This window comes from Talpa occidentalis, unplaced genomic scaffold (genome assembly GCF_014898055.3).
Source record: "Talpa occidentalis isolate TD23 unplaced genomic scaffold, MPIMG_talOcc4v2.1 talOcc4.11, whole genome shotgun sequence".
NCBI lineage: Eukaryota > Metazoa > Chordata > Mammalia > Eulipotyphla > Talpidae > Talpa > Talpa occidentalis.
Window position 1 is genome coordinate 68271067 of NW_023601104.1, and position 22256 is coordinate 68293322.

Consider the following 22256-nt stretch of genomic DNA (forward strand, 5'->3'; position numbering starts at 1 on the left):
GAAGTTCAAAGTAATAAAGAAGATGGTAAATAGAAAGGTAGTTTGGGGAGTATCAGCAACTGGCAAAACTTCAGGTTGAGCAAAATTTGGGAATGTTGGTAGAAAAAAGAGGTGAGGATTCTGGAAAGAGGAGATACTTGACTAAGCAAAGGCTTACAGAAGATGGGGAAAGGATGGGAATAGGCTTAGCTTTTTCTTTTCAAATAAGGGAGAGGGTGGAAGGGATGGGTGTAAAGAGAGAGATGTCTGGAGAAGTGTTGAGGCGGAAAGGAAACAATTTAAAGAGGCTTGAAGTGACTTGAAGTAGATCTACTGAAATCTTTCTGGGAAATGAGTCTTGAGGTCTTCCCAAGACTGAGGTGGACAGGCTTGAAGCAATTAGGGAAAGTCAAGACTTGCATTGTTCAATACAATAATGACCAACTGCATGCGAGTACTGAGCCCAGAGATGTGGCCAGTGCCCAGGGAGATGTGCTGTAAGGGCAAACTGCTTGTCAGAGTTCAGACTCAGTACCAAAACGGTTGTTGTTGCTGTTAGCCTGATATATTAGATATGTTGGGTCAAATAAAAATGTCACCAAAATTAATCTTACCTGTTTCTCTTACTTTTTTAATGTGGCTACTGGAAAAACTTAAATTACATATGTAGCCATTATTGTATTTCTTTTTTTAAAAAAAAGATTTCTTTATTTTATACAAGAACTGGGATACAGGTCAGAAGCGCGGGAGGGTGAGAGAATTCACCAGAACCAGAGCGGGGAGCAGAACAGGCAAAAGACACTGCTGACGGGAGCAGCTGGCGATGCAGGGGAGGTCTGCCAAGCCACGTGGGGTTCTCCCTGGCCAGCGGGAATCGAACCAGTGCTACAGAGGCTGCGGACAGCTTCGCAGCGCAGGGCTCAACCGCTGTGCCACTGGGGAGGCCCCATTATTAAATTTCTATTGGACAGTGTTGATTTTGAAAAATACAGTGAGGATTCAAAAAGGATGGAATGGAAGAACTGCCAGAATGAAAAAGAGGATTTGGTAGAATGCATGGATCTCTCAGTGATGCAGTCAGAAGGTGAGAGGCTGAGTGTTTTGAGCAGGACACAGTGAGGCTGACCCAGCAGTAACTAGCAGCAGCAACATGGGCCGAAGAGTCGAAGATCCAAGTGGATAGAATTGAAACGAACCTTAGGCACAGGTTGGGAATGACAGGCAGTCAGATGGTTGGGAACCCACAGGAGAAAAGCAGTGGCAAAAAATGACAATTTGCATGTGGTCGGAGTGTCAGCAAATGGTCCAGAGCTCGGTTGATTCAGTGGGAAGGTAAAAAGTGATGAAGTGAGATCAGAGAAAAGCATTTCTGTGTTTCCAATCTGCTGTGTAAATGCTGAATTTTTCACACTTTAATTTTGCTTAGAGTGATGCACACTTGTGTAGGAAGCTTTACAGTGACCAATCCAGAAAAATGAATAAAGTTTATTTAGAATCTCAGAACCCAAGTAAAAAAGTGTGTGTGTGTGTGCGTGTGTGTGTAACTTTGCAACAAGTCACCCCCCTGTAGCCTTTGGGTACAACACAGTATAGATAGCTATTCTCTTCTTTCAATGTCCTCCTAAGACAGAAAGCTCAGGGGAGAGTTAAATGCCCCAGGACACAATCACTAAGCGTATTTGCTAGGACAGGAAAATTATTGTATTGTTTGCCAGTTATAAAAATTAAATTTACTTGCTAAAACCAAGCAGTGCATTATTATATAAAGGGACTGGGCTGGTAATCTCACCTTAGTCCCCAAACCACAGAGGGGAGCACATATTGTGGTCTGCCTGGGCTACCTTAAAACTAGGGTACACAGGCAGATTTGGAAGACATTAATGATCCTAATCTCAAATGCTGAAATCCATGCCATGCTTATTTCTATACCCCAACCAAAAACAGAAAAGGAAAACAGAAATGATCCAAGGTTTGAGTTCATAGCTACAAGAAATAAAATCCTATGCTATTGTACATTTCTGGAAAGAAAGCCCTCTCCTGCCATCCATATATTTTGGCTTGGGAAACTATTTTAGATGTATTCAATTATATGATCTGATACTGGCTGCAGTATTTAGAAAGTTTATTTAAAATAGATGAACTGAAAAGACCTTTATGTAGCTATTCATATTTTATTCATAAGGTGAAATATGGTATAAGTGGATAATATAAAATGGCAATAAATTGTGCATAATTACCTGCATTGTTGCGCCATATTCTTAAATGTATTATTTATATCCCATTTTAGTCCAGTAGCAATTTCAGACTGCATTGCACCACTTACTATGAAACAAGTTAAGGGTACATTTTTAAAAGTTATGGAAGAAATTCCTGTTCCTAAATATTATCAGCTTTTTGACAAAAGAAGTGTTGAAAATGATACGCTGTTGAATTTTACTTACTTCTTAGCAAGTTTCCAATAGTTGACTACCTTGTGAAAAGGATCAGAAAAACTTCAGTTCTTTAAAACCCAGTGACCAAAGCAGTGATAGAAAAGCATTTCTTTGATTTTCATGAGGCAAATGAAATCTCACCACAAAAACTTGAAACAGTAACAACTTTCCCTCCTTTTGCTTACCCTAATTTTGCCATCAAATTGGAGGAACATAAAAATAGATGTAAGAAAACACTTTAAACATAGAGAACTTCAGCGATGACATCTTCTGGTTCAATAATCCACAAGTTTTATTTGCCGAGAAATAGCCTCTTAGATAAGTCAAACCTCCAAATAGTAATCCAGGAGCCCAGAGGAGAAACTGCTGATGGGGACTTTCGACTAGAAGACACCTCCAGTGATTGCATTTTCCAGCCCTTCCTTTACACCCATTAAATGTAACCAAAGTGACAGTGAAGAGAAAAATGCCAACACTATTTCTCAATATTTAAACAGTTCGTCGGATGCCTTGAAAGGAAAAAATACACTAAACTTGCTGCTTCTTATAGATAGTGAAGGAGCACAGCACTTAATCCACTCGGATTATCCTCTACCCTAAATGAATTCTGGCGGAACAACAGAAAGTAAAGGATTTAATGGCTAAAGCCACAGCCAACAATGATCTCTGGCACTTTTCTTCCAAGGGAGACAAGAGCAAGCATACTCATCAAATGACTATCCACCACGTTGGACTGAAAGCAAAAACTGCTTTCAAGCACAAGAGGATTTACCATTTTTCTGAGATAACAGCTGAATGTGATTCCCACTTGCTAGCTCTAACCACTAGGACCCAGCTCCCTCCATGCTGTGAAGTCACACAATGATGCCTTGGTCCTCTGTCACCTTGATGGAGAGGGTTTGGCCAGGAAAAGAAACACAGCCCAGTGCTTAAGAAAGTATGACGAGCTCCTTCCTCCAAGCCTCCAGCACATGGGCTCAGAAGAAAAGGGTGGGCAGGACAACTAGATCAAAGGAAGAGGTGGCCATATGCAGAGGGGCATGCTGTGGGAACAAGGGTTTGAGGGAGACACACAGAAAGCATTTGGTATTGAATAATGAACATCTTCATGTGCTTTTTCTTTCTTGAAGTTATCTTGAAGTTTTCCACAAAACTGTTCATTTGGATGGTTGATCATCATTTACAATTAGCCACATAATCTTAAGTCTTTGCACACACCTTAAAATCCTTCACTGTACTGGAATAAAAAAGAACTATGGAGGTAGGCTGCTGTTGGCTCTTTAAAAAAATACATATATAATAAATATATAATAACATATCATTATATAAAATATAATGTAATAAAATTATATATTATATATAAATTATCTATAAATAAAATATATATAATTTGACCGAGATCATAAATGTCTCAAACTAAAAAGATGAAAGACAAGGAAAAAGGAATGACCTTTCATACTTCGTTCTATTCAGTAAAACATTAACTCATTCCTGACCCCTATTACCACTAGATTTGATCAGTACCTTGGTAAAATGTTTCTGAAGGCAGGAGAAAAAAATATGACCATGTTTGAAGCACATCCATTGTGGAAAGGGTAGAACTGCAATAAATTCTAATTATTAAGACCTGCTACATTTGAACTTAAAAATTAACACCAGTTTGAGCAAAGAATGTATAAATAATGTGTGAATTACTTTCCCCCTTAAACAATAAAGGAGGTAAAGAATTTAAGCGTTTGATTTTGTGAAATAAGATACCTTTGACCAGATTTAACTTAAATATATAGCTCAAATGTATATAGGGGAATAGAACTTTGTACTTCTAAGTTCTAAAATTCCTTAACAATTTCATCTTATTTGACATTGTGCTATAAATTTGGAATACTATTATAATTATCAAAGCTTAATGTAGTTGTATTACTAATTGTCAGCTAGGCAGAAGATGGCTTTAAAAAATTATTAGCATCGTGCTGACTTCGGCAGCACATATACTAAAAAATTATTAGCATCAAATTCTGAGTTTTCAGATTGTGAGATTAACTATAAGGTCACTACATTCCTTCAATGGTGGTCAACTTTCATTAGAACTAGAAAGACGATAATGTATAAATATTCACATATAGGCATACAATTTAGGAGATAAAGTTGCAAAAATGGGAAATCTGGTGGTGACATACAGTTAATTACTTTCCAAAAGGATAATCTGAATATTCTGAATGATATTCTGAAAACTACTCACGTAGAATATCCACTTAGTTTTTGTTTCTGAATTCAGTGGATTTTATAATTTAATTATATTATAAGCTAATTAAAAATATACCAACCACTTCACAGACTCTGTTCCCAAATGTATTAACTGAAGATGAAAAAGAACTGAGTACAGCATATCATTTCAATAGGAGGAGGGGAAGGAGGGAGGAAACAAGAGGAGGGAAGGGAGAGGGCAAGACTTCTAGAAGGGTCTACTGCTGCTGATGGAAGATTTCATCCAGTCCCTGTTAACACATACTGATTATAATGCTTTATCCAGAATACCAGAAATGTTGTTTTTAATGAAAGAAATATTAATTCAAGGAAATTTGAGATTTGAAGATCATAGATTTGAAGATGTAGACACCATTTTTGTCAACCTTTCTCACCCATGGTAGATGTTCCTTTGAAAAAAAAAAAAGCTAGAAATCACAGCGTGCATGTGCACAGTCTAAATCAAGGCATGCAATTAAAATATTATTCTCTATTGATGTTACCATAGACTTTAATTTTTAAGAATGAAAAACTCATATTAGAGAAACATGTATCTGAAATCCAGCCATTCTGTGTATCATGTCAGTTTCTTCTGTTAACTTATTTCAAATATTTTTTGAGATACATATAATATTGCTTCATAAGAGCTAATTGTGTTGCCTTCCTAGCTCTCTAGCTTCATTTTATATGGTATAGAGATACTGGAGCATATTCAGTGAAAGTTCGCCATAGTTAATTCTAGAAGGTAGAATTTGGGTGATTTGGGGCTTCCCTTTAAACCTCTTTGGATGAATGGAAATTTTCATAATGTGCTTGTATCATTTTTAGGTCAATGACAAACAGTATTCTTCTCCCCCAAACTTTGAAATATTCACTTACAGAGATTTCCTGAAAGTAATCATACATTGTCACAAAAGGGAAGTTTTACTTTTAATGCAATAATTACAAACATTCAATACATTATCTATAGAATGAGTTTTCTTTCATTAAAAAATAATCCCCAGGTCCCCAGTTAAACTAGTTTTCCCACTGGATCTCATCAGAATCTGCAGAAAGGGAGTTTGCAAACGTAGTATACATATATGCTGTAATATTTGTACAGTGTTCCAATGACACTGAGTCCAAATAAGATACTGTTTTTGATAAAAGATGGTAAGATTGCTTTACTAAATGCCATTTTCAAAATATAAATGTTTCTTTTAATTGCTATGGCTAAAACAGACACATTTGTCTGTGTATTTTGGGACATTTGACTGATTCAAACCAGCACCTTTCAGAAAGTACCATGCTGAAAGAGTGCTTGCACAAAACACAAAATCACCCAAACATTTCCATAATATTTTGCTAAGGAAAAATTATTTTATGTTATATATCTTATGTTATATCCTCTGAAAGTGCGTCATCTTCTCTATTTTACATGCTCAGGGAAAGTATAACTCAGAATGCTGCTCCACCAGGGTGAAGTAGGAGCTGGCCACTAACTTTACACATTGACATAACCCACCACAGCACCAAACTCACTGCAAGGTGAGATTGTTGAACATGGTGACTACTGGAAAAAACAATCTTAGAGCATAAAAGGAGTAGATGAATGGCTTTGGTCAAAAAGTGTGGGTTTGGAGCCCAGTTAAATCCTAGGGAAAATTACAGGCCCCCTCAGCCTTAAGACCAACAGTTTCCTATGCTATAAAATGAGAGTAACATAATCATCTCCTAAAGGCTTAAAGTAAGATGTGTAAAAGCCTAGGAGAGCCACTGTGACATAGCTAATATTCATGGAGTATTTAGCATGATGAATTGATGATGATGGTGATAATGACAAGGATGGCATCAAATGGTCTAGATCACTGCCTCCCTTTAAAGAAAGGATCTATTTGAAAATATCCCAGAAGTAAATGAGAATTCATTTCTCAACTCAGCATTAGTAAAGAGGGTGATTGAAATGGGAGGAGCTCTAAATTGAAGCCAACATGTTTCACTGCTCAATTTGTCACGTACCCAAAAACCTTGAGAATTTAATCTTTTTGAAGCCTCACAACATCTAAGAGTAAACTGGAAAGCTCAAATGAGAACATGTTTGGCAAAATGAAAACCATATAAATATGAGGGGTTATTAAGGTGCACACAATCTCCATAAACACAAATAAATCATACTTTTAGAAAAACCATTGAGGACAAGGCCATCTACTTAGAAGGCAGATGGTAGAACAGTGAGATGTGAGGGGCTGGGGGTCAGGCAGTCTAGGCTTGAGTCCAGCCTCTGGCATTACTGCTGTGTACCCTGGCAGAAGCCTCAGCTGATCACCTATACAATGAGGTAACATTAAAATGGATGTCATACGATTTGTAAAGATTAAATGCAATCATGCAATTGAACAGTAATAGATGCCTAGTAAATACTAGTATTGCTGCAGTCTATAGGATAATTATCTGTGTAGGTATTTTACTAGGTTATTGTTCTAGTCTCATTTCATTTTCATTGGGCTATGGCTTATTAACCAATATTCAATAGTGCACCTTTTTAAAAAACTGGAACTAGAATCTGTGTAATATAGTATAATGTGGACTTTAGCCTCCATTTCTTTAAATGATCTTGTCTATAGTCAAAATGTGTGTGTGTGTGTGTGTGTGTGTATAAGAAATATGGCTCCTTTTACATGTGAACTACAGCTTTTATGACATTGTGTTAGTTTCAGCAGCATCTTCATGAAGTATTTAAAGGGTGAGCTTTCTCCATGGAATTTTTAATAATATGGAGGGAACCTGAAGCTCTCTTTATTCCCTTCTCCAAGCACAACTTTCACCCCATAATACTCCTAGAAGGCATCATTGACACTGTCTTCTTTTAACTGCGTGCCCATTGCTCCCAGGTGATACCTATTTCATCCTTTGTATACTGTGCCTTGCTCTGCTGGGCTATGAATTGGGTTCCCTAAGAATTAACCGTATATTGAAAAATCACACACTAGTGGCTTCAACCTTGATTATGTATTTAACTCACTTGAAAAAGCTTTAAAAAAAATGAAGCATAGTCCAATTGAATCTGAATCTCTTGGGGTGGGACCTAGGCATCCTTTGTGTTTGTCAAAGTTCCCCAGATGATACTAATCTGCAGTTAGGGTGAAGAACAACTGTTTTGGAAATTAGGGAATTAAAATGAAGAAGATACGATAAAGATGCTAGACAAAAATCTTATTGTAGATTTAGATTGGATGAAAATTTCTCTCAGTGGGAACCAAAAAGAGGATAATTTACTAATTATTTCGCTTTTTTGCCTATAAACCCACCCACCATTATTAGTCCATTTTCAAGAGAATGCTTTGTTCTGACAAAAGGAATCAATGGTACTGAAGACTACCTGGGTCAATGAGTGTGAAAGACCCTCAGTGAAATTACATTAATCTTAATAAGTATATTGAAAATGAAAACGACTGCCTTCAGTAGATAAAGACAAGTTATGCTATTTTATGATTATAAATGCTCATGCATTTTTAAAGGCATTTCCCTGCCCTGGCCATGAGAAGGTCAACAAAGGCAAAACACAGGATTGTGATGAAATAGTGTCTTATGTTTCATACAAGCAAACAAAAAAAAAGAAAACATGACATCTTTTTGTCATCTACTTTTGGCAGGAAGAAATAGATAATCATAATCTAAAAACCAACTTTTTTGTCTTTATGTCCAACTAAACTTGACATTTGAATCCACACTTGTTTGCCTAGTGTATGTTTCAAAAAATGGAGGAGTTTAAACACATAACAAGAATGAAATGTCACAAAGAATGTTCACAGCTGCCGTCTGTAGAAAACACATGCTATTCCATGTAGTTGTCATCATTCTCTTAAATTATGCCTATAAATTGCCACCTATGTCTTATTCCCTAGCTTTTTAAAATGTATTAGGTCCATTTATCTACTTTGGCAGTTGTATTTCTAACAGACCTACATAATTTGAACTCGACTACCGTGTTTTGTCATTGTCACCCAAACCAACAATTAAGAAGCAGCGCAAGTGTGTTCTTAATTCTGAGATACATGTTGACTTGTCTTCCTAAAAAAATTTTGTTGAAGAAAAAGGCCACAAATCATTAAAAATGAAAAGGCATCCTAGTCTTTTGGTGATATAAAATTACAAGGGGACGATGCCAGGTTTTTTTTAAAAAAAAAAATCAGCTTCTGCTCCAGAGTATTCTTGGTCCCCTGAGGGATGCTGTAACCCTGCAGGCTAGTCAAAGGCGCCTCTTCAAGAACCGTATTTATTAAATATTTAAAAAACCACTTTATCTTACAAACACTCGAGTTTACTTCACATAATTCATTCTTGCAAATTATCACGTTCTCCTCATGATCTCAAACTGAGCAAGGTGAAGGAATCTTAATGGAACAAAGGCGAGATGGATGTGTGAAGTATGAGGCTGAATAAAAATGGCTGAAAAGCAAGCCAAGCCAGGCTTGAGGGTGGCCACACCCAGTGCTAATATAGACTGTTTCAAAATAAATCTGTTGTAGCAAAGGGCAATCGGCACTGGTTGTTTATTTACCTCCATTTGTCCTACCGATAACCATTATTAATGAATAGTTGTTACAGGTTACCCAATGACAGACAAAACCCCCCGAAAGATTTCAAAGTGAATCCTCCTAATATGTGGCTACGCCATCATATTTTCAGGATTTCGAGAGCTAATCTGCATTTCCAGTCTCCTTTGTGTGACCACAAATAACAACCCTGGGATGGGTGTGTCCCTCTAAAAGGATGTACTAGAGCCTTAATGGTTCTACCAGGAGATTTCAACCTTTTCGCAGAAATTAAATGCACTGGGAGGCATGGAACAATAAGAAAGCATTTTAACTCCGTGAATGCGAAGAGATTAAACAAGTACTGGATGATTATCAATGGATACCAAAAGAGCTCCCGGAAGAGGCAAATGATGCATTATTTAAAATATCAGCATTACAGCCAGAAAACAAAGGGGTGGGGGTGGGGGTAGAAAAAAAAAGAAGAAAAAAAACAAACACCATCCATTTTGATTTTTGACATAACAAGTTTACTCCCCCCAACAGAAAGCTCTTGGGTATAAGGCATGCATAGGTCCCACAGGTGAAATGATGCACAATGGCCGAGTCCGGGTCCCGGGGTTCCCGTGCGCCGCAGGCATGCACTACTGAAATAAAGAGAATACCCTGACTTTTCCAGTTGCTCCACACACAGTCCATCTTGGTGGAATCGGCAGAGGCCTGCATCGTGCCGGCTTGGGGGGCTCGCCGTTGCTGTCCTGGGGGCGCTGAGCTGGCACTCAGGCTTCGATGCCCCGGTGCAGCGGCTGGGCTCGCGGTGGCCGCGCGGCTGCAGACAGACTGAGGCTGCACCAGCCGGCGCGCTTAGAGGGGCGGGCGCGTCGCGGACGCCGCAGTCTCCGTGGCAGCGAATCAGCGCGGAGCGGAGCGGCCCCGGGGCTGCCAGCGCGCACCCGGCTGCGGGCGCCACGCGACGCGAGAGCGAGGGCTGTGCGGTCTGGGTCTGGGGGTGCTGCCCTGGGGACGGGTAAACCGGTTCTGGCCGGGAAAGCACAACAGCGCACCGGGTGCGGGAGGTTTGGGAGAAGGGGGGGCGGGGAACACCTACGAGGGTGGGGAAGGGAGCAGGAGAACTTCGACTGTTTCAGGGAGTCGGATTGGCAGTACACATATTCTAGAAATTTCGTAGAAACCCAAGAAACCTGTTGGCTAAGATAGTCTTGATGGCATTACAAATGTCAGGTTTTCAGCATGTCCCTTAATTGTCCCCGGTGTTCACTCACCTCTTTCCAATTTCTTTACATTTGAGTCATGCTCTATTTTAATTGACATCTTCCAAACACTTGCCAGATTTCTCTTACTCTTGGAATATTCCACAGCTATCCGGAAACCTTTGTTAGCAAGTACAAAGTCACTGCAAAGAAACCCTACCCCTCAGTCCTTGGGTATTTCTCCTGGTGCCCTTCTCTGCCTCTGCTTGTGGAGTGAATAAGTGTCTGCCAGAATGTCCTGTTTGTAGGCTCCAGGTCAGAGCCCTTGGACCCTGGCACAGAGAATTAGTGGCTCTGTGTGTGTGTGTGTGTGTGTGTGTGTGTGTGTGTGTAGTGGGGGAGGGAGAAGGGGGTCCACACAGAACTCAAGAAAGCAGAGAGCATTGTGCCTCAACAACATGGTCTGTGGGTTGGGCAATGAGGGAGTGTTGAAGTGTATAGATTTTGGGAAGTGAAATTAGCTTTCAAGGACTTCAGGAATCCCTCACAACAAAACCATTGTCAGTGGAACAGAACTATGGGCAGTGATCTACTAAAACCTCAGCATGAAGTACTTCATCAGATTATACACCAAGGCCGTGAGAGAATGGATAGGGGATTGATACATTTTGATGAAAATGTAAAAATAGTACAAAGAAAGGACTGGAATTTGGGCATTGTCTGGGAAATAAAATCCTGGTAGAGGGACCTTGCGGAGCCAAGGTATAGCATGAGAACAGAGGGTACCTTGAGGGCCACAGAGACAGACAGAAGGAAGAATTCCCAAATGGAACCCTTCAGATTCCTGCACTATTCCCAGAGATTCCTTCCCAGACCCGCATCTGTATCAGCACATCCTGTACCAGTAAAGGCCCAGAGACAGTAATCTCAAGGTTAAGCTTGGAGACGCGCTCTTTCGTTTTATGAAGTTAAATGTACTTTCAAATATAGTCTTCAGGATCATGTGTGATTTTTTTTAATTACAAATTTCTGGAGAAACCAACTAAGCCTCTCTGCATATCTTTGTCATAGATCCTCCTTGTGAACACTTAATGAAGAATGACTTCAGGAGGATTTGGCATGTCCAGAAAGCTGGAGAATCCAACAGGAGGGGGATGTCAGGGCTCCCTTGAGGCTAACAGGACCTCATTATTACAAAGAACTTCTCCAACTGAACTGTTTTAGAGATATTACTTTTTTTATATGTATTTTTTAAAGATTTATTTTTATTTATACAAGAACTGGGTACAGGCCAGATATAGGAGAGGGTGAGAGGATTCACCAGAGACAGAGCAGGGAACAGAACAGGCAGACTGACTGAAATACACTGCTGAGGGGAGCAGCAGGCGAGACAGGAGAGGTCTGCCACGCCATGTGGGTTGCTCCACGGCTGTCAGGATTGAACCAGCACTGCGGAGGCTGTGGACAGCTTCACAGCGCTGCGCTCAACCCCCTGCACCACCAGGGAGGCCCGATATTAGTTACTTTTTAATATTCATGTAATATTCCCAATTTTTTTCATCATCATGATCATGTTTGGGAATTCTGACAGCAAAATACTAGGAAGCCTGGTACTTGATGACCTGATCAGGACTGAATTTCCACAGCATGATGTCAGGATAGACAAGTGCACACTGGTGGGGATAAGACTCAGCAGGCTGCCAACAGCTGGCTACTTATTAGTTGGAAACCTTTGAAGTCTTGGCCACTAGGAGGCACTGCTAGTCCAAGTTACCTGGAGGTATCCTCCAGGTAACTTTAATGGTGAGTGATCAGTGTCTACCAGCATACGGGGTCAGTGTGTGCAGCTAATCTGACATTCAATACTGAGAAGCAAACTGAGAGCAGCATATCAGCATCAGGAAGAGCCAGCAGAGGCAAGTTCTCCCTCAAGTGGAAGGAAGGCCCAAACTTCTTGGGCCACACATTTTCACTGGCCACATGTTGACCTTGGAATGTCAGCTTAGCTGAAAGACTATGTTCTTTTTGGTTGTGCTAAGTCTGGAGAGAGAAGCCTGATGGCACCCCCCAAAGTCAATGTAGCAGTTTGATAGTTGAAGATGGGGGAGGCAAGATATCTGAAGTCAAAAAGACAAACATTAGTGGAATAAGAATTAGGGGTCTCTTGGCTCATGTACAGGTGATATGAGAAATGTAAATGAACTAACTAAAGTAAAACCGGGCAGGAGAGTATGAAGAACTTGACTGGGATGTTAGCCCTGCCTGTGTGGCATGGTCTTTACCAAATCATTTATCACCTCAGGACTACTCTTTCATAATACACAAATGAGTTATAGCTTTAGGTGTTTGTTTCCATGAAACAAGATTTTATTTCCCATAGTCATTGTCAAGTGTTGCTTTCTTTGCATAAGTGCCCCCCAGTCTTAAGTGAAAGCTCTCATTAATATCAAATGATAAAATGGGTGGAAAAGATATGTAAATTATCCTTAAGCAGTGAAAGGAAACAGAAAGCAAAAAAAAAAAAAAGCTTGCTAAAAGCAGGCAGGAACTGCCACCGTCTTTAAACTGGGAGAGAACAGACGGGCTTTGTACGCAGCCAGCTTAGAATTTGGTTTAGGTGCCTGCCAGGAAAGGAAGTGATTTCTTTAGTTTTCATGATGAAATCATGCATTACGCATTCTAGTCTGAGGAAAAACAAAATGGTCAAGTTTTGTAATTTCATTCTAGATCAAGATGAATGTGGAAGGCTCCCACGCCCAGAGTGAATATATCATGTCTGTCTCCTGTAGCACTGGGATTTTTCTGATCAGAATCAGTAGCACTTTCACTGATACATTACTCAATAAATACTTCCTGAATTCCTGCTGTGTACTAAACACTGCTCTAAGCATGGAGCAGAGTTCCTACCTTTAAGTAGTTTATATGTTAGTATGTGGGGGAATAGATGAAGAGTGGGCAAGTGCATGGGGGAAAATAAACAGACAAAATGGGTGTAGAGAAAATGGGGTGGGATGGAAAATGTTGTTTCATAAGAGGATCAACAAGGACCTAACTCAGAAGGTAAAATTAGAGTGGAGACCTAATGAAAGAAAAGGAGAAAGCTGTTAATATATAGGAGAAGAACATTCACAGATTCAGTGAGTTTTCAAGATAGTGTAATCGCTGGCAAACTATATCAAGCATTTTCATAAAACCCCTTGGTTGTTTTTTCCCCCCATGCTCTGAGAGTATATCAATTGGAAGAAAAGGCATAGAACCAAAGAAATACCTCATTATGATCAAAGAACACTAAGAAGTCTTCTTTAAGCCATGTGGAATAATGAAATTTACAGGAACAGCCAATTTGGTATATAGCCCACTATAACAAAATACAAAATAATAAATGAATTGTCTTGTCTTCAATTCAAAAAACAAATTAGCATTTGTTATTTGCCAGTTGCTTTCTCATATGGTGTACATTTAATTGTTACAAAATCCCTATAAGCAGATAGTGTTTTCCTTCATTTTCTCGATTATTTCATTCATTCATTCAATGCACACTTATAAAGCTCATATCATACTAAGTGCCTGCCTTTATAACCACAAAGGGAACTTCTCAGTAGGAACTTGAATCTAGTTGAGGGGATATTTATACAGAAATAGCTCAGTGGAATCACCTGATAGATATATGAGTAGGAAAGAGTAGATACACAGAACAGAGTGGATTAGGGATGAGGAGGTGCAGGAAAGGATTTAGAGAGTAGGTGATAATGAATTTGTGTTATGAGCAAGAAACAGGATCATCAGCATAAACAGATGTGGTTTTCCTGGCAGACAGATATGGAAACATAATTACAGACATGTGCAGAGGCCAGGTCAAGAACAGTCCACAGAACATTCAATAAATGAGGGAGATGCTGCAAGGTTTCAAAGGGAGGAGAACATAAGAAGTAGAATAACTTACCCAAATTTGGCTGAGAATTTTCAAGAAATGATAAAAGGCATAAATTGCTAGCCTTGAGCAAGACAAGTAAGAAAAAATGTCAATGCCCTGAACTACAGCATAATGAAAGTCCAACACATCTAAGATAAGGAGAAAAATATAAATGCAGGCATATATAAAACACAAATTACCTCCAATAAACTGTTGGATTAACACTAACAGAAGCCAGATGGCAACAGAATAATGTCCTCAAAAGAGTGAGGGGAAAAAATGATCATCTAGAATTTTATACCTAGCAAAACTAATAAAAGCACTTTCAAAAATGTAAGAAATGACAGAATTTAATGATTGCAGACCTAGAAGAAAAATCTATCAACACTGGTACTTGAGGAAGAAGAAAACTGAACTTTGAAGGGAGAAACGAAATGCATGTAAGAAGGCTGAGTATAAAATTGACAATGACTAACTGAAGTGGTGGGTTATAAAAGAAAGATGAAACTAAAACAGTAGACAAAAGCAGATCATCAGGCAGGAAGGGGTGATAGGAGTAAAAACATTCTATGGCCCTGCTGTTGTTCAGGAGGAAGATATTAATTTTAGACTATAAAAAGTAGATTTGTGTGTTAAACATTTAAGAGTGACCACTAAAAGAAAACAGAACATGTAACTTCTAAGTAAATAAAATGCTTAAACAAGGTAGTTGATAAATCAATCAGAAGTCAGTAAAGGGGAAAATGAGAAGCAAAGAAAAGAACTAGCACATAGGAAGCACAAAATAAGGTACTATAAATACATCTAAATATATTCAAATAATGCCAAATAAAAAGATGGAAACCTTTAGATTGAATTAAAAAAAATCAAAGGGGGCCTCCCCTGGTGGCGCAGCAGTTGAGCTCTGGGCTGCAAAGCTGCCTGCAGTCTCTGCAGCACCTGTTCGATCCCCGGCTGCCGGCGAGGGTCCCACATGGTGCACAGACCTCTCCTGACATGCCCGCTGCTCCCTTCAGCAGTGTATTTCATCAGTCTGCCTATTCTGGTCCCCGCTCTGGCTCTGGTGAATTCTCTTACCCTCCTGCGTTTCTGACTGTGCCCAGTCTTGTATAAATAAATAAATAAATCTTAAAAAAAAAAACAAAGGATCTTTACAAAAGAAAATCCTAAAACATACTGACATAAGAAAATGAAAGTAGAAATAGAAAAAGCGATCCCATATTAATAGATTTTTGTATAGTGTACATATGTATTATATGTATGAAAGTGTTAAATGTATTGAATGAATTAATATATATGTGTATATATATATATATATTTGTGGAATGACCTTATTAAATTCAGCTATTAATTCTAATGGCTTGTAGATTCCTTTGAAATTTCTGTGAGCATAATCATTTCTTCTCTGAACTAAGATGACTTTATTTTTTAGTTATACCTTTGAAAAAACATTTTAGTGATTATTTTTGAACTTAGAACGTCCATTCTTAACTTACAGGAGGTCACCTTCAATTCATACTTTTATAATTTCCTACACAATAAAAAAATCTTACAACGATAAACTCTATTTACTGCCTTCCCCATTTAGTGCTAGGCTTGTTATGTTATAAATATATGTTATAAACATCAAATTAAATATTAATTTGTCTTGTTATAAAGTCAATAACATTTCACATTTGCTCAAATAATTAACTTTCTCAGTGTTCTTCATATCATGCTGCACTATTGTATCTGCTCTTTCATTAATTCTTTTAGTTCTGGTCATGACAATCAATTTTGCCAGCTTTTAATTATATAAAAACACTTTATTTCATTTTCATTTTTGAATGATGGTTTCACTGTGCAAAGAGCTCTAACATGGCAGTTTTTTCCTCTTTCAATTATTTAAATATTTCCCCTTTCACTATTTAAATATTTCATAGTACCAGTTGAAAGTCAGTAGTTGGTCTCAGTAATATGTCTTTTTTTCTTTCTGGTTTAAAGGTTTTTCTCTTCAGCTTTCATTTTATGCAATTTGATTATGATGTTTCCTTTGGGATCCATTGAACTTCACAAATCTGCATATCAATGCAGATTTAGAAAAACATTGCTGTCATATATATATCTTCAAATATTTCATCTATCCTATTATTATCTTTCTTATGAATAGAAATACTCATATGTAAGGTCTTCTGAATATGTTTCATAAGTTTTTTATACTCTGTTTTCTTCCTTTCATCATTTTATTCTCTTTATTCACCATACACTGTATATTAAAAACAAAAGAGACTGATGGTTGATGCCATTTTTGCACAGAAAGTGTTCACTTTTCTTCAGTTAAACAGCTAGGATGGGGGTAGAGCACATCATTTCAATCAGTAACTGAGCTGACGCAAGATGAATTTCTGTATACAAGCTAAATATACAAAAATACTTTTCCTATGGAACAGAAAAATCATTTGGCAAATGCATTAAGTTACCTAGCATAAGAGAAGTAAATATATGAGTCAAAGAGTATATAAAAATAAAATTCTACAGAAACATAAGGAGAAAATTATAAAACATTTTTAAAGGATATGGAAATTTTTAATAAGAAGGTATTTCATGTTACAGAAACCATTATTGCAAAGATGGACATCCTCTCTAAAATCATTTTGTAAATTCAAAGAAATTTCAAGCAAAATTTCATAAAGCTTTTCCATAGTATTTGACAAACTAATCCTACAATTCAAATGAGAGAAATGCCAAAACATTGTAATATTGAAAAATAAGGGGAAGAGAAAAAAAGAAACTGCAGATGAGCAAATTAGATAATCTTTGTTGAAATGGACAATTTTTTAGAAAGACATAAACTACCAAAGCTGATCCCAAGAGAAATAGAAAATATGAACAGAGTGAGATTAAAAAAAAAACATAGAATACATAATTTTAAACTTTCCACTAGGAAAAGTCCAGATCCAGATGGTTTCTGATGAATTCTACCAAACTTGTCAAGAAGATTTAACACCAATTCTTCACAGCTCTTCCAAAAAGAAGAAGGGGTGGGGAACCTACGTTTCACTCTATGAGGTCACTATCACCCAGTGCCAAAACCAGACAAAAAGACATCATGAGCAAAGGGAAATACAGACTAATATAACTTAAGAATATAGATACAAAAAATCCTCAACAATGCTGGCAAACTGAATCCCAGCAACTTATAAAAGGAATACAACATAACTAAGCAGAATTTATCACAGAGACAAAACAATCCAAGAAATACACTAACCCATGTAAACATAGTATTAACAGAATAAAGAACAAAAACCATGCAATCATCTCAAATAATGCAGAAAACCAGGTTTGAGTAATCTAATACCTTTTCATGATTTAAAACAACAACAACACTCAACAAATCAGGAATAGAAGGAAATTTCCTTAACCTGATGAAAAGAATCCCCATAAACTCAACAGCAACACAATCACTGGAAAAGACCAGAAGTTTTCCTCCAAGATCTCCAGGTCTTACCCTGGAGACAAGCGTTTTTCTCTGGCAATTTCTATTCAGTATTGTACTGGTGATTCTAGCCAGGGCACTGTAACAAGAGAAAGAAATATAGCTAACTAGATGGAAAATGAAGAGCTAAAACTATCTCCACATGAAAACAAAATGACCCTGTATATAGAAAGTTGTAAGGAATTAAGAAAAATAGGCAATGAAAGAAAAATCTAGACATTCTCAGGATACAAGATTAAGACACAAAACCAACTACATCCCTACACAATACCAGTGAATAATCAAAAACTGAACTGAAAGAAAATGATTCCATTTACAATAGCATAAAAAAGAGTAAAATACTTAGGAATAAATTTAGCAAAGTAAGTGCAAAACTTATACTATGAAAACTACAGAGTAGCTAAAAGAAAATTAAAGAATACAATAAATGAAATGACATTTTGTTCATATATTCAAATATAATATTAAAATGGAAGATTCCTCAAATAATCTATGCATTTAAAGCAAACCTTGTCAAAATCTCGGCTAGATTTTTGGTACCTTGTTAATATTGCTGCTGTTTTGCAGAAATTGATAGCTTGATTCTAAACTTCATCTGGAAATGAAAGGAACCCAGAATAAACAAGACAATCTCAAAAAACAGCAAAGATGTAGGCGTCACACCCCTGGATTTCAAAAATGACTACAAAGCTACAAAATCAAGACAGTGGGAGCTGACATAAGGCTATGGGAAAGAATTGAAAATTCAGAACTAAACTCTTACCTATATGGTCAATTGATTATTTATAAGAGTGTCTAGACCACTCAATGGGTAAGAGAACAGTATGGAGCTGGAGCTAGGGCAACTGGACATGCAAAAGAACAAAGCTGAACCCCTACCTTACACCATATGCAAAAACTAACTCAAAGTAAGTCAAAGATTAAATGTAAGAGGAAAAACTGGAAACCTCTTAGACGAAAATATAGGTCTAAATCTTTATGACCTTGGATTAGACAGAAGTTTCTTACATATGATACCAAAAGCATAAGGAACAAAAGGAAAAATAACAAATTGGATCATCAATTTTGAAGGTTTTTTTGGACTTAAAATCTTTTGCACATGAAGAGGATACCATCAAGAAAATATAAAAACACCCAAGAAAAGATATTTCTAACTCCTCCACCTTGACAAGCTACAACTATACAGAATACACAAAGGACTCTGACAAATCAACTAAAAGACAACCCAATTTAAAAATAAGCAATGAATTTGAGCAGACAGTTCCCAAAAGATGTACCAATGACAAACCATGACGAGAAGTCAAACTAAAGTGTGGTGCTCCTGCACATCCACAACAGCGTATATTTTAAAATAAAGGAAAATACAAATGTTGATGAGGCTGTGGAATTAGAATCATAGTACACTGATGGTGGGAATGTAAAACACCATGGTTATTTTGGGAAACACTGTGGCAGTTCCTCCAAAAGTTAAAAATAGAGAGAGAATCTGACCCAAGAGGTTCACAACTAGGTATAGATCCAAGAGAATTAAAAGGAAAGGGAGGGAGGAGGAAAAAGAGGAGAGAGGAAAATATTTGGAAATTGGATAGTGGTGATGATTGTACAACTTTGTGAATATATTAAAAACTATTAAATTGTGTATTTTAAAAGGGTGTGTCAAACTGCTGGTAAAAGAATTCAAAGAAGACCTGTTTTCTGGATTAGAAGACTCAATATAGTACATTAATTAGAAATAATTTCTCAAATAGAAATAAAGGCTAGATGCAACCCTTACCAAATTCTCAAAATACTTTTGGATACATAGATAAAATATAATAAAATTGTAGTATCACGGCAGTGAAAAAAAAGTGTGTGCTATGTGGTATGTGAATATTATGATTTAAAAAATGAATAGAGAAGAAAAAATTGGGATTAGATTCCTCCTCCAGGTGGCTACAATGCTGCATCTCAGCATGAGGTTTGGTGAACAGTGTGAGCTGGCACAGAACCTCCCTGGCCATCCTGGCCACGCATTCTCACAAGGCACACTGGCAATTTTACCTGGCAGCTTGCATGACTGCTTCTTAGCTTACCCTTCAGGCCAGTTTTGTTCTCTGTCTCAGCCTCTAATGATAGCACAATTCCTTGACTCAGGCCAAAATTGCTCCATGGAGCTCCTTGACAATCTCAGTTGATTGCTATTCCTTTCCTGGCCCTCCCTTCCCATTATATCTCTTGCAATTTCCCTTGCTAGACTTCTCACACACATAACTTAGGATGGTTCCTGCTGTCTGCACATTCCTATCAAACCTGGGCATGGTTAGATATGTGGGGTTTTTCCTTACCAGGACTTGATTTTCACACATCCCCACTCTCCAACCAAAAGTGGTTCTGGATTCTGTTTCTTGTCTTGCTACCCGCCAGTCAGGGGCTGACTAACAAGAATTAACAGGATTGTTTTCCTCAAGCACACATGAAACATTTCATGATTATAGTGAAAAAGGATACCTAATCTACATATAGTTAGAAAGACGGAAGAATAAGCAACATAAGAAAAGTCACAAATACAAATACAATACAGTAAATGCATCTGAAGTGGCGGATATTTTTATGTTAATAATACTTTGAGAAACAAGAGCCCAATTATGAAAATGGTAACACAGAATAGTAAAACCATATGCCATCACTACTAGAATGGTCAAAACCCAAACAAATGCTGGTAAGATGACAAGTCGCAGGAAACTCACACATTGCTGGTAGGAAGGTAAATGGTGCAGTCACATTGAAAGACAGTTTGGCCATTTCTTATAAAACTAAATATATTCTTACCATACAATCCTGCAACTGTGCTCCTTGGAATTTTCCCAAAGGTATTTAAAACTTATGTCCACACCAAAACCCACAAACATGGGTCTTTATAGACACTTCATTCATAGTTGCAAAAAAATATGGAAGCAATCAAAACTTAGTTCCTGCAGTTAAGTAACTGGATAAATTGTGGCACATCCAGACAATGGAATATTATTCAGTGCTAAAGAGAGATAAGCTATTAAGCCTTGAAAACACAGTGGAATCTGAAATGCATATTACTAAGTAAAAGAAGTCAATCTTATGAAAGTCTATTTATGTGTCCATACTTCTATTTATTTTTCCTTCCTGAAGAATCAAGATTCTTTCTTTGACCATTCCTTTTTGTTTAAAGTACTTTTTTTTTTTTTTGAAGTATGATTATAATTTTATTCAAATATTAAAAAAGCAGAGATAGTTTCTATATATCCCACATGTAAGTGAACCATCCAGTATTTCTCTTTCTCCTTCTGACTTATTTCACTTAGCACAATCCCTTCCAGCTCCACCCATGTTGCCACAAATGGCGTGAGTTTATGTCTTTGCTGCAGATTGTTTGATCTTAAATATGTGGTTTTATTTTGGGCCCTCAGTCCTATTCTATCGTTCTCAATATGATGTCTGTTTCTGTTCCAGTACCATGCTGTTTGAAGTCTGGAAGTGTAATACCATTGCTCCCCTTTTTAGTTAGGAAAGATTAGCTATTTGAGGTCTTTTGAGGTTCCAATTGAATTTCAGTAACATTTGTTCCATTTCTTTGGAGAATGAATGCATTGATATTTCTATTGGGATTGCATTGAATCTGCAAATTGCTTTGGTAAGGTGGCCATTTTTGACAATGTTTATTTTTTCAATCCATGAGTAGGGACTGTCTTTCCACTTCCTTGTATCTTCAATTTCTTTCAATGTTTTATAATTGTCCTTGTATAGGTCTTTCACCTCCTTTGTTAGGTTTCATCCCAGGTATTTATATCTTTCTTGTGAGATTAAATGGAATGTCTTTCTTAAATTCTATTTCTTTTTTTTTTTTAATATTAAATTTTATTTTTATATTCCCCCATACAATTGCAAACGCCCCATTCTGACCCCAATCCTTCCCCTCCCGCCCCCCACCCCCCAAAAAGTGTCTCTGGTTCATAGTTTTTTGTTGATTTTGATTTTCACTTTCTTATATTCATTTTCCTGGTCCCTTATTTAAGTTTTCTAGATTCCTGCTATGAGTGAGACCATCCGGTATTTTTCTTTTTCTTTTTGGCTTATTTCGCTGAGCATGATCCCTTCCAGCGCCATCCATGTTGCTGTAAATTGCATGTGTTTATCTTTTTTGAATGCTGAGTAATATTCCATGGTATATATGTACCACATCTTCTTGATCCAGTCATCTATTTTTGGGCATTTGGGTTGTTTCCAAAGCTTAGCTATTGTAAACAGTGCTGCTATAAACATAGGGGTGCAGGTGTTCTTTGGAATTGATGTTTCTGTGTCCTTTGGGTAAATACCTAGGAGTGGAATTGCTGGATCATATGGAAGCTCTATGTTTAGTAGGTCCAGAAATCTCCACACAGCTCTCCATAGTGGTTGGACCAGTTTGCACTCCCACCAACAGTGCAGGAGAGTTCCTTTTTCTCCACACCCTCGCCAACATTTGTTGTTGCTAGTTTT

At 37.6% G+C, this 22256-nt stretch overlaps 1 protein-coding gene across 7 annotated transcripts in view; it reads right to left on the bottom strand.

The window, feature by feature from the left end:
* RTN1 (reticulon 1) overlaps positions 1 to 22256 on the bottom strand; it is a 325955-nt gene that overhangs the window by 12917 nt on the left and 290782 nt on the right. The window contains exon 1 of one of the 7 annotated variants that reach the window (XM_037503450.2): positions 9835 to 9913. The exons of the other annotated variants lie outside the window; for them this stretch is intronic. Coding sequence (XP_037359347.1) covers positions 9835 to 9895 — 61 coding nt within the window. The 5' untranslated portion in view covers positions 9896 to 9913. Of the gene's footprint in view, positions 1 to 9834; positions 9914 to 22256 lie in introns of those variants that run through there. 7 annotated transcript variants of the gene reach the window in all.